At 35.5% G+C, this 16,526-nt stretch overlaps 1 protein-coding gene across 1 annotated transcript in view; it reads right to left on the bottom strand.

Moving 5' to 3' along the window:
• LOC123563862 (uncharacterized) overlaps positions 1-16,078 on the bottom strand; it is a 37,341-nt gene extending 21,263 nt beyond the window's left edge. Inside the window, exons 1-8 of the mRNA XM_053536555.1 lie at positions 15,747-16,078; positions 12,628-12,752; positions 5,261-5,382; positions 3,774-3,854; positions 3,113-3,218; positions 2,583-2,630; positions 1,724-1,763; positions 1,207-1,381 (exon numbers count right to left, since the gene is read on the bottom strand). Of these exons, the coding sequence (XP_053392530.1) occupies positions 1,207-1,381; positions 1,724-1,763; positions 2,583-2,630; positions 3,113-3,218; positions 3,774-3,854; positions 5,261-5,382; positions 12,628-12,746 (691 nt within the window). The 5' untranslated portion in view covers positions 12,747-12,752; positions 15,747-16,078. The remainder of the gene's footprint in view (positions 1-1,206; positions 1,382-1,723; positions 1,764-2,582; positions 2,631-3,112; positions 3,219-3,773; positions 3,855-5,260; positions 5,383-12,627; positions 12,753-15,746) is intronic.
• Between the last annotated feature and the right edge of the window lie 448 nt (positions 16,079-16,526).

Genomic DNA, 16,526 nt, shown 5'->3' with positions numbered 1-16,526 from the left:
AATAAATATATAATGTACATATGAGCCGCACCATGAGAAAACCAACATAGTACGTTTGCGACCAGCATGGATCCAGACCAGCCTGCGCATCCGCGCAGTCTGGTCAGGATCCACGCTGTTCGCTAATTGTTTCTCTAATTGCAATAGGCTTTGAAAGCGAACAGCATGGAATGGATCCTGACCAGACTGCGCGGATGCGCAGGCTGGTCTGGATCCATGCTGGTCGCAAATGCACTATGTTGGTTTTCTCATGGCGCGGCTCATATATTTATTGAACAATAAGCAGGCTATTATAGTATAGGATATAAAATGATGCTATGACTAATAATCAATTTCTTAAAGATTCCTTAGGGTCAGAATAATGTGAGTGTGCAGTAATGGGCATTGATCTATATTGTTAACGAGGGTTTTATCATATAATACATAATTTCCGACGTACCTTCAATAACATTACGCATTAAATCCATACTTTATTAGAAAATAAAAGGCGTTTTGTAGATTCAACGCATTTAATGTCTTGCATAATCTTTACTAAATCTAAGGACACGTGTTGGTTAATGTATTAGAAATGCTGAATTAAGAAGAAACAAAACCTACAGAAGGTGATTCAGTTCTTTCTTGCTCGGGCTACAATAATTTTTGAATTACTTGTTCATATGTATAAACAAACAATGTCTACATAACTATAAATTAAGATTTCAAGCTTGACGAAAGCATGAACATTTTTGTATATTGATAATTGTTTAAATATCAGATGACTTCCACAGTCTGTTGTATCTATAGACAGGAACACATGCATAGATATGCTTGTTTAGCAATACAAACTTACCTTTACCTCCGCTATTACATACCTATGCTTCCGATAACCATATATAACCGCTATTACATACCAATACCTCCGTTATTACATACCTGTAGTTCCCCTATTACACATCTATACTTTCGCTACATACATCTGCTATTACATACCTATGCCTCCGTTATTACATACCTGTAGTTCCCCTATTACACATCTATACTTTCGCTACATACATCTGCTATTACATACCTATACCTCCGTTATTACATACCTGTAGTTCCCATATTACACATCTATACTTTCGCTATATACCTCTGCTATTACATACCTTTACCTCCGTTATTACATACCTATACTTCCCCTATTACACACCTATACTTTCGCTATATACATCTGCTATTACGTACCTATACTTCCGCTATTAGATACCTGGACCCCTTCACCATCACCAAATGAATTTTGTTGCATGACAACAGAGTTTGGTTGTTGGGCTCCTTCCTTGTTTTCGTCTATGGGGTTGTCTTTTGAAGCATTCCAGTAAGGAGCACACCTAAGGGCAACAAGGTCCTTGTTACACTGAAGCTGCGAATGTAATATTTATCCGTATGTTTTACTCCTTCAAGGTATAATACTTTTTTAATTTATACATATTATTCAATGATTTTGCCATACAATATTTAAACTTCATGAGAGGATCGACTTTTGATGTTGTTTTAACTCGTGGGCTTTTCGCAATGCCTTTGTAATAATATGTGTGGTCTGAGCTAAATAACAGTACTAAATTTAATATCAATGAATATCAAGCAGCTCTGCCACGCCAACGGCATAAACGGTAAAACCACATTGACACAAAATACTTAAGCCTTTGTCATCATGTAGCTTTAATGATAACAGCTCAGCGTGTTTTATAAGGTGTACTGTTACCTTTCCAGTTTCATTTCCACTCGTGACTCGATTTAACTGCCTGCAAACAAATAAAACAGATAATTGCGATTCAGTTGAAATTTGCTAACGTGTTACATCGTCAATGTGTAGGAGCTAATACAAATTTAATGACAACAGTTTTACGTCATTTCAGATTTAAGTAGAAAATTAGATTATTCTGCTTTCCACTGAAGATACTGGAAAGTATCTAGGCCTTCACATTTGATAAATGCCTGTTGATTTGTACATATAATACCGCTTGAATTAAAAAAGTATTTCTTTTACAGTTCTTCTTATTCACCCCGTATGTGTCAGAAAATAGGTAAAGCAAATGCGAAGAAGTGTAATAGAAGAAACAAGAAGCTGCGTTCAATAAACGCTTGATGCCCCCGGTGGCATCCTTGTCGATACAAAGCAACCTACGTCTAAAACGAGGTCAAGTTCAAGGTCAAACTGAGGTCATGCGACGTCTGAAGATGAGGAATGGTCACAAGTTACATCTGCATTAGTATCAAGTCATTCTAGTAAGGGGTATTGATGCTAGACGAAACGGTCCCATTTGGTTAACCTCGTACGGACGGACGAACGAACGGACGAACGGACAGGACAATCACTATATGCCCCTCATATCAGTAGATGCCGGGGGCATAAAAAAGATGTTACTGCAGGGGCGAGGTTTTGCGTGTATATAATATATATTTTCTAATCTGTTTTCTTTTAGAACATCTTGTAGCTGTCAATATCTTCATTCTTGGAAAAAATAGTAACATCATTAGCTGAAGTAAGCCACATGCGATTATAACAAGTGAACGTTATCTGCTGATTATAGTACTGTCGTATGAAAGACTTTAACACTTACGCCATTGAAATTTCAGGTGCGGTAACAGCCATGCCGATTAAACCGATGCTGTAGAATGGAAATGAAAAGCTTTTGGTTATAGAAATTACGAGAAATCTGTGCACAACATTTTGATATAAAAACACGAAACAAAACTGCCAACTGACATGATTATAGGTTATATGACGACTTTCAAACTGTTTACGATTGGCGAAGACCCCAAGTGTTCCTCCGTACATTCTTGCAGGTACAGGCTGGCACACGGATAGAACCATTAACCTTTAGTAAGTCGCTGGATAGCTTCCTCACATGAAAAAATCAAGGTCTCAGTGGTGAGAGACAAGTGACTATGTCGGCGACCCAAACCACTCGGCCAAGGAGGCCGCCTTACACGATGTAAACGACAAAGTTGGTCACACGACAGTAGCCGACTGCATTAAACATTTTTACATGAAAACTTTTTAGGTGTTGTTATCTAATACGATATTTTGAATTTAATTCAACATTTTATTTTCCGCCATAACACTGACAATACGTAAGACACATCTCACCATAACGTTATGGTTGCCAGAAACATCAGGGGACGACGTTTTCCAAACTTGAATGTTGATCTGTCGCTCTGCATTCCAATTATAGGTGAGACAAAAAACGTCACGGCTTGCAAACAAACAACATAAAATCGGTAAACGAGAAAAGTTGATTACCCATGTGGGAAATAAAAATGCAATAACAGCAGAAAAAAATCTATTCGAAATAGCATTTAGAACCTGTTTTCGAGCTTTCTCTGTACACGCCATTTTATCTTGAATATTGGTTTAGTTTCAACATCGGTACAAGTTTTTTTTTATAATTTAAAAAAAGGACAAAATAATGAAAAAAAAAAAACTCAAATAGAGATCTAGACTCTCAGAACTGAAAAGTATGCGTGTACAGTATAACTTAAATTGTATGTAACCTACATGTATATACCCTACATGTGTGAACTTATTCTATTTTAGAGTAAATATGGCACATACACTGTACACGCAAATAAGCTCGTCATTATATAAACTGAATGTAATATGCATAGACAGTTTTAGTTACATACGAAAGACAAATCATACTCATTGTGACGTCACCGTTGACGCCATTCTCCGGAGGAGAAACGCTCGATTGTAAATTGTTTACGATAGGAATGTCCAGCATACTAAAATGTTTCGAGATAATTTTTACCTGCACCACAAGCCACCATTCCACCGAGCCAACGCCCTTTGGCTGCAGGTCCAACCAAAGACTGTATCTGTGCGGGAACAACTGAAAAAGGATGGACTTTAAAATAACGTACTTTTTACGAGAAAATAAATGAAAGAATGCTAAAGTATGACGAAGTTTGACTGTAATAATAATGTCAAAGCATTTCTTATTATTTGGCAGAAACCATTTTTAGTCTCAATATATCACTTTTGACCTTGACCTTTGATCTAAGGACCCCTAAAACAACTGATGGCTTCTAGGATCTACTGATCACAGGCAAATCTTAGGAAATTTGAAGGCAATAGACAAATGGTTCTTAAGTTCATGAACAGAAGCCATTTTCAGTCTCAATGTCACAGTTGCCTTGATCTTTGCTCTTCTGACCCCCAAATCAAGAGGGTTCATCTACTGACAATATGCTATTAAACTATGAATATTGAGAGTTGTATGCCAAGGCGTTCTTTATTTAGCGTAAACCGTTTTCAGTACCAAGATAACCGTGTCCTCGACCTTTGACTTACTGACATCGAAACAATTAAGGTTCATCTGCTGATAATAAGCAGTCATATTTTTTACAGTTTGACCGTTGTGAGACACAGCATTATTTAGTTATTTTATCGGAAACCAAATGGTCACCGGAGCGACCGGCAAATTGACAATGAGCAAGACATAAAATTCCCCTTTTCTTCTTGGGGTTTGGGCATAAAATGTGTTACCGAGTCGCTTTAATCAAAGGGGCACCCTTTCAGATGGTTCTCTAAGTTTTTGAAATTTTATATAGTGCTTTCTATGGTAATAATTGTAACTAAAAGTAGTAGAAAGAGTTTGTATCTTTGGAGCATTCATCTAATAAACACGTGGAACGTTTTCTAAAGTGTTTGTCATGAAATAGAACTATCATGTAAAATAAAGGAATTTGCTGTACTTTATAGCATTCTTTACATTTTATTTGTTATATAGTTGCAGGTTCATCAGGAACCATGCCCCTTTAAAAAAACAATAGTGATCAAAGTCATATGTATACATATAGACGAAAATAATAATATATGGTGACTTCATTTCCATTTTATTTGTTATGTAGTTTTAACTTCACCTGGGAGCATGCCCTTTTAAAAAGAGCAGTGATAAAAATTAAGTACAAAGTCCTATATATTTAGACGAAGATCATAATATATGGTGACTTCAATAATTACTTTCCAATTATTTCTTGGTTATCATAATGCTTATTTACTATCTGATAGACACACTGAGCCGTTGCCATGGTTTCAGTAAAATCCTTAAAGCCTTAATGGAGTATATTTTCGATATTCAAAAGCTGACATCATTTGTTATTTTCAAAGGAAAGATAGGAGAGTGTCATACATGTAATATCTAGATTAGAGAGTAGAAAGCGCTCTTTGACAATCTGACTGATTTAGTTTTCTTTGAAAATGTTTAAGAGAATGACAGAAAAAATTGCAAATTACCTTCTACAGACATCAGCAGAAACATGAGACTGAGCCCATACCATGCACAATTCAGCAGAAGTATACTCTGTTTGCTCAAAAGATCTGCAGTCTCTACGACCAAGGTTATGTCGTCTGCGTCACTATGAAAAAGATAGAAAAATATTGTCATATTTTCCTACCAAATGCATGTATCAAAGCTCGTAGGCAAAGCACAGAGAGTTCCAATTAGGAAACTGAAGGTTTGAAACCCAGTCAAGTTCTATGCTGTATCTGATGACTGACTGAAGGCAATAAGTATAAGGACTGTTTTTGCCTCCGTTGTTACTCATGCGGGCAAGTTGTCAGTAACTGTTACTTGGCAATGTAAAGGACCGTTTAATAATGGAAACTTGTCGCTTTATTTACGATGCAGCTGAAAAGATGCTGATGAAAACATTATAACAATAAAACAAAACGGTTTTCTGAGCCGACTGTATTGCTCTAAAGAACGTCTTGAATTTGAAAAAAATAGCGGCACAAATATTAGCTTTGATTTGGTAAATTTTCACAGAAATCAGGTATGTTTAAAGCTAGTAGCTTAGAGCAATTCTAGAAGAATGTTTTACACGCGACCAAAAGAAATTGATTTCTTAAATTAAATGTTTTTCGTTTAAAAAGTGTATTAACTAAAAACTACTTTCCGTTGAAAAGAACATTACTAGACTACAGACGTTCTCGTTCCTTGTTTATCTTATTAATAATTGATATAGATATGTTCACACGCAAAACAAGAACAAATTATTTATCATGTCAGGTTCAATAAATTTAATTACAATTTCAAAATATTTCTTTACAACTTAAAAGTGTTTTCTTCGTATATTTTCTTTGATGGATTGGCGAGTGGATGGGCTTTAAGTCTCACCAATACAACAGACATAGGTCGTGTGGAGAATCTTCAGTTTATCACCATGAAAAAAGTTGTCCCTCTAGACATTACATGGTGACTCCTGTGAATAACTATCAAACTTTACAAAGTGGTCTAGACAGCTACTCGATGCAGATCAAAGAATTCAATATCCCAAGAAGGAATGGTTTCTAACCCACAGCGGCGAGTGAAAAGTTGATTCAAATTCAATGACCACACTTGGCCACGGAGGTTCAAGAAAGATAAATAGTCAAAATTGTAGGTCTAGATTGTATAAAATGAATATTTAATGATATTCTAAGACTCCTGATTCTTGCCTACCTAGCGGGGAAAGTATACATTTATCCGAGCACGCGCCGTGGATAGATATTCCTGTCTTTCCCTAGGGAAAAACCTTGTCTAAAATAGCGTGCTCTAAGGTGACGTCACATAGTACTGGTACCATTGTGACGTCATACACTTTATAAATAATGTCAGGAAATCCCCAAACCTATTTGTCTCCACGATCTATTCTGAACATGATAGGCAAGAAAAATGATCTAACATGTCTGCCTGTGTAAGACAGCTGTTTTCCCTACCCTCGGGACAGCATGGATAAAAAACCTCGCTAACGCTCGGTTTTCCATTCCACACTGTCCCTCGGGTAGGGAAAACCCCGTCTTACACAGGCAGGCATGTAAGATCCTTATAGTCTGCGAGTCGTGTCCAATTACACAAGTTCGATTAAACTCCTGCCGTAGTTATATCATATATATTATTCATTTACACATGATAAAACTCGCAGCTACCCACTTGTTAATTAATTATTCATTATAGTCTACTCATTCAGTCAGAGAAGAGTCGAAGGTAATTCGCATATAAAAGTAGGACATATATCTTTTATACAGAATTGTTTTCAACATTTGTATATTATCAAACACACATTAAAAATGGACCTTTGTTGATTTTCAGTAAAACAGACAATACTTTATTCATCGCCATAAAAAAATCTAGGAGATGGCTTGGAGTTCTCTGCGAATAACGCTTCCCAGGAGCCCAGTGCATACCCTTTTTTCCGCATAAAGCCTCCAGGTAGACATGTTCATATTTTTGAGCTAGTTAACAAATTTTCTGCATGAAACTCCATAAGTAAAATCATCGTATGTAAAGCTATAACGGACGCTGGGAGGGAGTCTTGTGAGGCGCAACAACGAACATATAAAGCTCCCCGAGGAGTGGAACTCAGAGGGAGCCTTACGCAGTGCTTCAACGTACACGTAAAGCTCCCCGAGGAACGTTACTCGAAGGCATCCTTATATAGTGCTTCAACGGACGCATAAAGCGTCCCGAGGAGCGTTACTCTGCGGGATCTTTACACAGTGCTTCAACGGACGCAAAAAGCTCCCCGAGGAGCGTTACTGGGAGGGATCCTTATATAGTGCTTCAACGTACGCATTAAGCGCCCCGAGGAGCGTTACTCGGAGGGATCCTTACACAGTGCTTCAACGGACGCATAAAGCTCCCCGAGGAACGTTACTCGTGGGGATCTTTACATAGTGCTTCAACGGACGCAAAAAGCTCCCCGAGGAGCGTTACTCGGAGGGAGCCTTACATAGTGCTTCAACGGACGCATAAAGCTCCCCGAGGAGCGTTACTCGAAGGGAGCCTTATATAGTGCTTCAACGGACGCATAAAGCTCCCCGAGGAGCGTTACTCGGAGGGATCCTTACACAGTGCTTCTCCGGACGCATAAAGCTCCCCGAGGAGGCAGGTCGTTATTCGGAGGAAGCATAATATGCGGTCCCACAAGCATGTATTATCTAGGAAAATAATGCGATTTTATGGTTTGTGAGAGCTTGTTTCCTCACTTTTGAAAACCAAACCTGTGTTTTTCTTGTATTTTGAAAAAACTAAAATACAACTGTCGCTTGAATATAACCTATAAATATTTAATACCACAAAAACACGAGAAATACGTGAACAAAGGAGATGTGAGATTTTGCTGTAGATAAATCTCCGGTCTCCAAGGAAACAAGAGAATAAGAACTAACGTGAAAAGTCCACACGATTTAACTCCCACGGTTTCTCAGATAATTAGTCTAGGAATTTGATATAAAGTTGTTTTTGATATTTTACTAATCCCTCTTCTTCGGGTTAAAACATTCTTGATTTTATTCTAAAAGCATTAAAGGGAATTTATAGGAGCATGTACTTTTAGAATGTAGCTTCTTCCTCTGAAAACTTAATTAACTTGCAAATCAACTGCGGCAAAAGAGTTTGTTATTTGCAAGAATGGTACAATTACGAGTGTTTTAAGAATGTACTCTTACGCGGATGTTCACTTAGAAGAAATTGTAATGGATAAGAAAATTAATAACATAGAAGTGCCATTTTATAGTATCTTAATTCTTTTTTCAGTTTGCAGGCCGGTATTGATTTCATTTTTACTTCCTGTTTATATCTAGGGTGAAGGTCATTTAACAGCTGATTAGGACAGTACATTTTGATTGCTGGTTGAAACTTCACAGATTTCTGAATGGAATAAATAATATTGTGTGCAGGTGCTCTGACCTGTATTGTTAGACAATATTATCGGTTGCAAGGCTCCAGTGGAAATAGCCCCCCCCCCCCTCCCCTTCCGCTACCACACTCCACTTTTCGGCCCCTCCTTTTTAGTCTTATTTTTTTTGTCAAAGTTTCCTAGATTATGGTTAGAATAATTATGTGTTGTGTAAAATATATTGTACATAAAACTTGAAAATCTTACTTTAAAAACTACATTTGCTTTATAAATACCCAATCGTATGTAAAAGTGCCTAGTGCATGCACGCTTCATAGCTTAAAGTGTTTATTGACTAATCCGGTTGTGTATCTTTTTAAAATATACTTCTTGTTTAATGCCTCGACATGTAAAACATTAGAGTTTGAGATTACAGACTCGTGCTCGCGCGTGTTATGTGTCGTCATACATAGTGACATGTGCATTCTAAATCAGTTGAATGTCGCTATAGGTATAAATGTTATACAAGATTTTATCATTTTTACAATTTTGTTGTATAAATTTCATGTATATTATAATATAACATTAATAAGTGAACTTCTTATAATCAGGTTAATGCCATATAAACTGTGATCGTGCACGTCATAAAAATCATACTATACATCCTGATGTGAACCTTTGAACATCCTGTATATTGTGAACTTGAAGATCTTGTTACTTTTCTAGTAATGAAATGTTATGGATATTGTAAAGTGAACGTCTAAATATTAGTTTGTTTATTCTATCAATATTTTTATTTTCCAATTAGCGACTTGGCCGACCAGTATATTCCGTACTGTACGATGTGTTTGTTTGTAAGCTGATGTATAGTCGCCACCGGTAGCTCATATTTAGAAGGCTGTAAGTAAATGTTATTGAATGGATACTGAAGACGCTCCAATTCAAGAAGCTAGCCTTGTTCTTTTGCGTGTCATCTGTAGAGCAGCAGTGCACGGGAGTCCTATCCCCTTGATAGTAATTTCTAGTTGGAGGAGCGGGGGCTTGAACCCAAGACCTCTGTTGTTTTAGGTCAGATAGCATTAGCAACAGTACACTGCTCTGCGACCGCTCTCAACTATTCCATGTTAACTAAACTATAAAAGCCGTTGACCGATAAATTAATCCGCATAAACATCAACATCAATAAGCGCTTGACTAGACATTTTTGTTTACGCTTAAAAGATGAAATCATGCACTGGCATCTAGTTGCTTTCATCTTTATTGAGAAAACAATAAGCACAGAATAAAAAGATTATTTAACATTGTTTATTAAAGTACGGCGATATACATGGACTCATACCCATCTGAATGAACAACAAAATTAATATACTTTGTTCCGTAAATGTCAACGTCTTATGATAAGGTTGTGTACTTTTGCATTCTGAACGTGCATCTAATATAATTAGGTTATAATTGAAACAGGTTGCACTAAACTTAACTCAAAAATGATTGTTGAGACGTATATCGTACTATTTGACAGATGAAATGAAAAAACTATTCTATAATGCATATATAATGTCAATATTTGATTATTGTTGAACTGTATGGTGTCAAGGAAATAAGAGTTCTTTAAAGAAAATAGTGAAAATTCAAGGTAGAGCTGCAAGAATAATTTTGAATAAAACGTTCTAAACAAGAACAAATGATATGTTAAAACAATTTGGGTGGATGTCATTTAATGAAAGACGTAACTTTCACGCGGGCTGTCTTATTTACAAAGCTTGCAACAATTTAGCACCTTCATATATCTCTGAAATTTTAACCTTTTCCAACAATGAAACATACAATCTAAGATCTGCTGCTCATAATGACATAGTTATACCTAAATTGTACAAATGATGCTCAAAAAAAGCCTTTTGTTACAATGGTGAAAAGTGGAATCTTCATACCAAATGAATTCGCTCAATGTTCTCTAACATCTTTTAAAATAATATAAAGTATATCTTGCAGCTGACTGCCTAAATAATCTCTTTGTTCATATTAGCTGAATTATAACTATGCCATTATAATATAATTGATTATTATAATTGATTATAATAAATTGTATAAATGGATACTTAAAGGACAATATCTATTTTTAGGGGTATTTGTCTAAAGAATGTGAATAGGTGATATTAATTAGGTTATGTGATAGGTAAATTGTATTTGGATGTTGTTGTTTTTCAGAAGGCCGCATTTAAAATTAAGATGTATCATTTGTACTTTGTATTGATCTATATCTTCATGTGCTACCTTCCACAAATAAAGATGTTATTATTATTATATTATTATTATTATTATTATTATTATTATTATTATTATTATTCAAATGGCATGTATATTGTACACGTTAACGTCATCTAATTACGTAAATGTGTATTATGTTGACATTTGTGTTGTATCAAAAGTCTCTTGCAATCAACGTTCTTGAGTTTCATCAATCGTATAAGATCAGATCCATCATCTACTATTGGATAATTGTTAATTTAGAATAGAATGCTAATTTAAAACCAATGTAGGCAGTGGAAATAAAAATGCAAACTACCTGTTTTAGATACATGTGTAGTTTACTACAATGAACAAAATAACGAAGACATCATCATTTTTTAAGAAATCTGGTGAAGGTGTCTAGATATGTATTATCTCCTGCAAACCATGCACTTTTACCTCAAGAAAAAAATGCATGATAAGTATTTAAAAACAAAATTATATAAAGATCAAACCAAGAAAAGCCAGGTTGGGAAGATGTGTCACTTTTTGTACATTAATATGTCAACAAACTGAAGAACTGAGAAAAAGTTGAAACCCACAGAATTTCGTAGGGTAGCAAGCAAATTCAGTGAATTCATATCCCTCGCCAAACAGGTTCTTTTAAAAATGAGGAGATTTTATTTTGAAAGATGTAACAATTAAAGGGCAATAACTCTGCAGTTACTAAAGAGATCCTGATGAAACTGCGCGTGCATCTCCGCCGTATAGAGATCTATATTTGTAAAGTTTCATAAAGATCCATCAATGGGTTACTTTCAACATTGCTTGTGGGAATATATAAATTTGAAAAGAATTAAAAAAGGGCAATAATATTCAGTTACTAAGGAGAACATGGCGAAAGATGTGCAAGAACCGCCACGCTATAGAGGTCTATATTTATGTTAAATTTCATGAAAATCTATCGGTAGAATACTTTCTTATGTTAGAATTTATGGAGTGTAGAACAGTTTAAGGGCAATGACTCTGAAGTTACTGAAATGATCATTACGAATCACCGCCCTTTAATGATCTAAATTTGTACAAAGTTTCATGAAGATCCATCTATAGCTTACTTAGATACAGTCAAAATTCCGTATCTTTTACTAAGTTTAAGGGGGAAAACTCTGCTTTCATTGTGTCAAGCGGGCGAGGGGAGGACGGAGGGGGCAAAACTCTATGTAAGCAAAGGTCATGTATTAATTGATACTTATGTGAGGTTTGCTGATTCTAGCTAAATACTTTTTGAATTATAAGCATTTTATTTTCGGACGGACGGGCGAACAGCCGGACGAACAACGTCAAATCTATATCCATCCACATTCGGTGGGTGATAAAAAGTCTTGGGATATCATATAGCAGGTACTTTACTCTTCCATTTCATGGACAGGATTAGGATTGACAAAAGGTGTTCATTGAACTCTTTAACTCTATGAACATATTGTTTCCTCTGTGTAAAGTAGGTTAAGTGTAAGTCACTACTTAACGATCTTAATATCCAAAATCTCATTTTCTGAGCATTTTCCGGAAATGAATACGTAAGATAACAGTTTTTGAGATAGCAGTTGTAGCAGTAACGACTTCAGAATTGTCACCGATGACCGATAAACTCGTGAAATAATCGAGTATACAATTTCGGATATTCATCTTAAAAGTGATTTCCCCTGTCAAGAAAAGTTTCCACACACGTGTAGGAGAAAGCAATGTGAGCAAGAAGGAATTTTGCTTTTATATTACCTGTTCGATTCTTCAGTATAAAGCTTTGCATTTTTCTCTTTATCAACAAATGTTGCCGTCATATCACCCGATTTCTTCTCGGTGGGAGGATCTTCGGTGGAATCTGTTCCGGTGGTCATGTCTGTCTGGGAACAGAAAGAATAAAAATATTATTTATCGCATTCAAATTACAACATGTAATTTCAAATAACTTGAATCTGAAGTTATTTAAATTATGTTGTATTGCAAAATGTTATTTCGTTTACATCACGACAGAAAGTTTTAAATGAACATTATCTAATGGTTTAATCACATTTAATGAGCCGTATTCGAAAAGAATAAGGAAGATCGATTCAGTACATAAGTTGACGTGTAATAACGTTCGCAATTTCCGTACATAAGCTGGAGTGTAATAACGTTCGGCAATTTCCGTGCGATTACGTAATCTCGTACCTACTGTGCCGGACAGATTTGAAATAGAGACACAGTTAAGTTTATTTTATCTAAAGCTACTAAACGGATAGGATATATAACTATCAAAATCATGTCTTGGAAGCTATTATGAATTAATTTCGCTTACAGATATACAATTTCTCAAAATTGACCTATTTTGGATATATTTTTGTCAAAGATCTAAAGTTATATGCTATAGTTTAAACCCTTACACTGCTAAATTTCTATAATGGACTTGGCTATCATTCAATTTGGGCAGTACCGTTTATTTTTGAAGGGATGTTTACTGAAAATTGACTGAATAGCAAACAGTGCAGACCATGATCAGACTGCACGGGTGTGCAGGATAATCTTGGTCTGCACTGGTCGCAAAAGCAGAATCACTTGCCACCAGAGGCTAAGAGTTAAAATGCCCATCTATCATTAAAATATTTCATCCTTAGCAATTTACTTTAAATGAAGAAAACCCTCAGCATATGTATTTAACTTAAATATGTAAATTATTTGTGTATGTAGAGTTAGATGTTTAGGTGGCGAGGATAAAGAAATATATACATATTTATTAAGGTGAACTATTTTCTTTTTAATGTATTGTTAATTTACATAAGCATATTAAGGACAGGCCATTTTCATAACTTAGAAGTTTCGGTCACACGAAGAAATGTTTTCGGACGAGCCTTGGTAATGGTTTTGTGAGCAAAGTTTCACGGGTTCAGGACGATTTCTATGGTTATTAAAATTTTACCTTCATCGAAAACGAAAGTAGGTTGGTATTTCACAGAATTGATACATCTGCTACGTTTTGGTAAGACAGTGTTATTTGGTCTAAAAAGTGACTATCACTGAACAGATTATGTTAGATAGCCATTTTGTCTCTTAGATGCTACGGCTTTCAGGGTAAATTATAACTATTTCTAATCCAGGTTCTCTATGGTAAAATGCCACTTTTTGAACAAATTTGAGTAAATTAAATTGATAAAGTATTTATTAAAGATATTTACTCTGAAGAAAGCGTTATAATCGCAGACGACAAATGACACCGGGTACAATGTTTAGGGTAAGAGGCGTTATTTGTTCATAAGCAGAGTCGCGAAAATATGTGATAAATCGTGAAATTCATACTTTCATACGAATTATATATTTTCTAGTACTTTCCAGTAATAAACAGTATCTTAACCTGGTATACTAAATCATGTATGAATAATACATGTCATTGCAAGCCATTTTTTTTGTCATTTAGCTATCACCCATTAGAGTCTGAACATTTCTATAATGATTAGAACGATTTTGTTTCCGTCCATTATTCGACCCAAATCTGCTTCTAAAGCAATAATCACTGAGCGTTACCATGGGGACTGACGTTAAGCAATTCTTCATTGTTAATCTATTATTATACCTACAAATACAAACAAATTACTTATGCCATGTACGTATAACACCTGTGACCCACACAAACGTTCGTCAATATATGGATTAAACATAAGGCTTTAATGCAATGTCTAAGATGATGTCAACTGAGAATGGTATGCATTCTTTGCAAGTGACAAACAACAGCTGTTAAAGACACACTCTGATTTTTTGCGTTTTATAATTACACCACAAAGGAAACAAAAAGAAAACAAAGACAAACAGGGAATGCCACGTACCAAAAACGCAGCCTCCCCAAAACGAAACCTACAGTACGCAGACGTGCATACCACAAACACACACACACACACACACACACACACAAAGCCAACACATGAGGACAAAACGAACAAAGGAACACAGTGGGGTACCGCCTTGGAACGGTCAGTGGCAAAAACACCACTGGGGAGCTTAAACCGGTTTATGGTGCGCACCCAACCTCACTCTTACCCCAACCATGTTCCAAAGACACGGAACAGTGTAAATAAAAGTAAACCCCTCCAGGTGAATCTCTAACACACGTAATGGAAACAGCCATACCTCTCGCTGATCAGTCATGACGACTATGGAAAAAAATACTCTTCAAATATTAACCCTTATCATGCTGAACACGGTTGATTTTGCCTTTGCGACCAGTATAAATCAAGATCAGCCTGTACATCCGTGCAGTCTGATCAATATCTGCACTGTTTGCCATTCAGTCAATATCTTTTTGGTAAGCACCCCTTTTAACAGTTAATAGTACTTTCCAAATTGAAAGATGGACAAGTTCATTATAAAAATTTAGCAGGGTATGGGTTATACAACTGATGTTACAGATAGATCATTTCTCACGAGTACTCAGGCACGCAACTAAATTACTTAAATTACATAATGATACACGTAAATTGTCACTTAAACCTCATTGTAGATGGTAATATTGAATGACGTTATTTTCGTTTTGACAAAACCGCAACTTTATATGTACATGCTGTATTTACTTTCTGGTGATATTGATATAACCGAATTTACTTTATAACTGAAGTTTTTCAGTATTCCAAATGATAAAGCAGTGATTGATAATTTGACAGACAGAAGTGCCTACGTTACACGATTCTGACAAACAAAATGTTTTGATTAGTGTCCAATCATTAACTCATCATGAATACCATTCACTGAAATTACACTGCTTTGAATTCTCAATATAAGATACGCCTACCTGTTTCCTTGGGTGATGATAAATAAAATACTAAAACATATCATAACATATCTATAACCCGGACATGTTAAATGATGCTTACCTTTTTTTTCTTGTTAAGTGAAAGTCAATAAAACTGACTTAGGTGTCCTGCTTCATAAATATCTCGTTCAATACAAACATCCGTTCCGACATTACTGTAACATTGGTATGGAATATAAATCCTTAAATGATTTTTTTTTCACGAACCTAAACACTACAATCAAGTTTTCTACAGTCCTAAATGTTCATTGCATCTTCCCGCAGTTAACATCATTAACGTTACACTTGAGACATCAATGCTGTTTTGATCGATACAAAATTGAACTGGGAAGTAATACTGACTAGGTTTAAAATACTCTGTACGAAAGACACGACGCACGCGTCATAGCGGAGACAGCTGTTGGAGCTATCGATCTGCAGATATACTGCTATCATTTTTATGAAATATGCCAATCGATTGGTATATAGTCGGCTTAAATATTTCATCAGCAAATTGCATTCGATCAATTTTCTTTGTAATATAGTATTCACTGTCATGGAGAAACTGACTAGCAGACAAATACTGCGTCTTTGTTTTATATAAAATAGGCCGTGCGACTGCATGATCAATTTTCAAAACAACTCTATTACCGATATTCAGATAAAAGCTATCAATTTGCAGTTATAGTGAAATGCCATTTGTTCAGGAAAAACAATGCTGGCAGTTAATGATGCATCTTACATATTTTCCCCGTAGCATTATATATAGATATACATGTATATGAATTATAGTTTTCAGAAAATATAATGATATACATTATTTGACTGGTTTTAAATACACTTCATTATTTAAAGTCCTGTT

The sequence above is a fragment of the Mercenaria mercenaria genome, chromosome 2 (assembly GCF_021730395.1).
Source record: "Mercenaria mercenaria strain notata chromosome 2, MADL_Memer_1, whole genome shotgun sequence".
NCBI lineage: Eukaryota > Metazoa > Mollusca > Bivalvia > Venerida > Veneridae > Mercenaria > Mercenaria mercenaria.
This window is presented reverse-complemented; position numbering and strand designations above follow the sequence as displayed.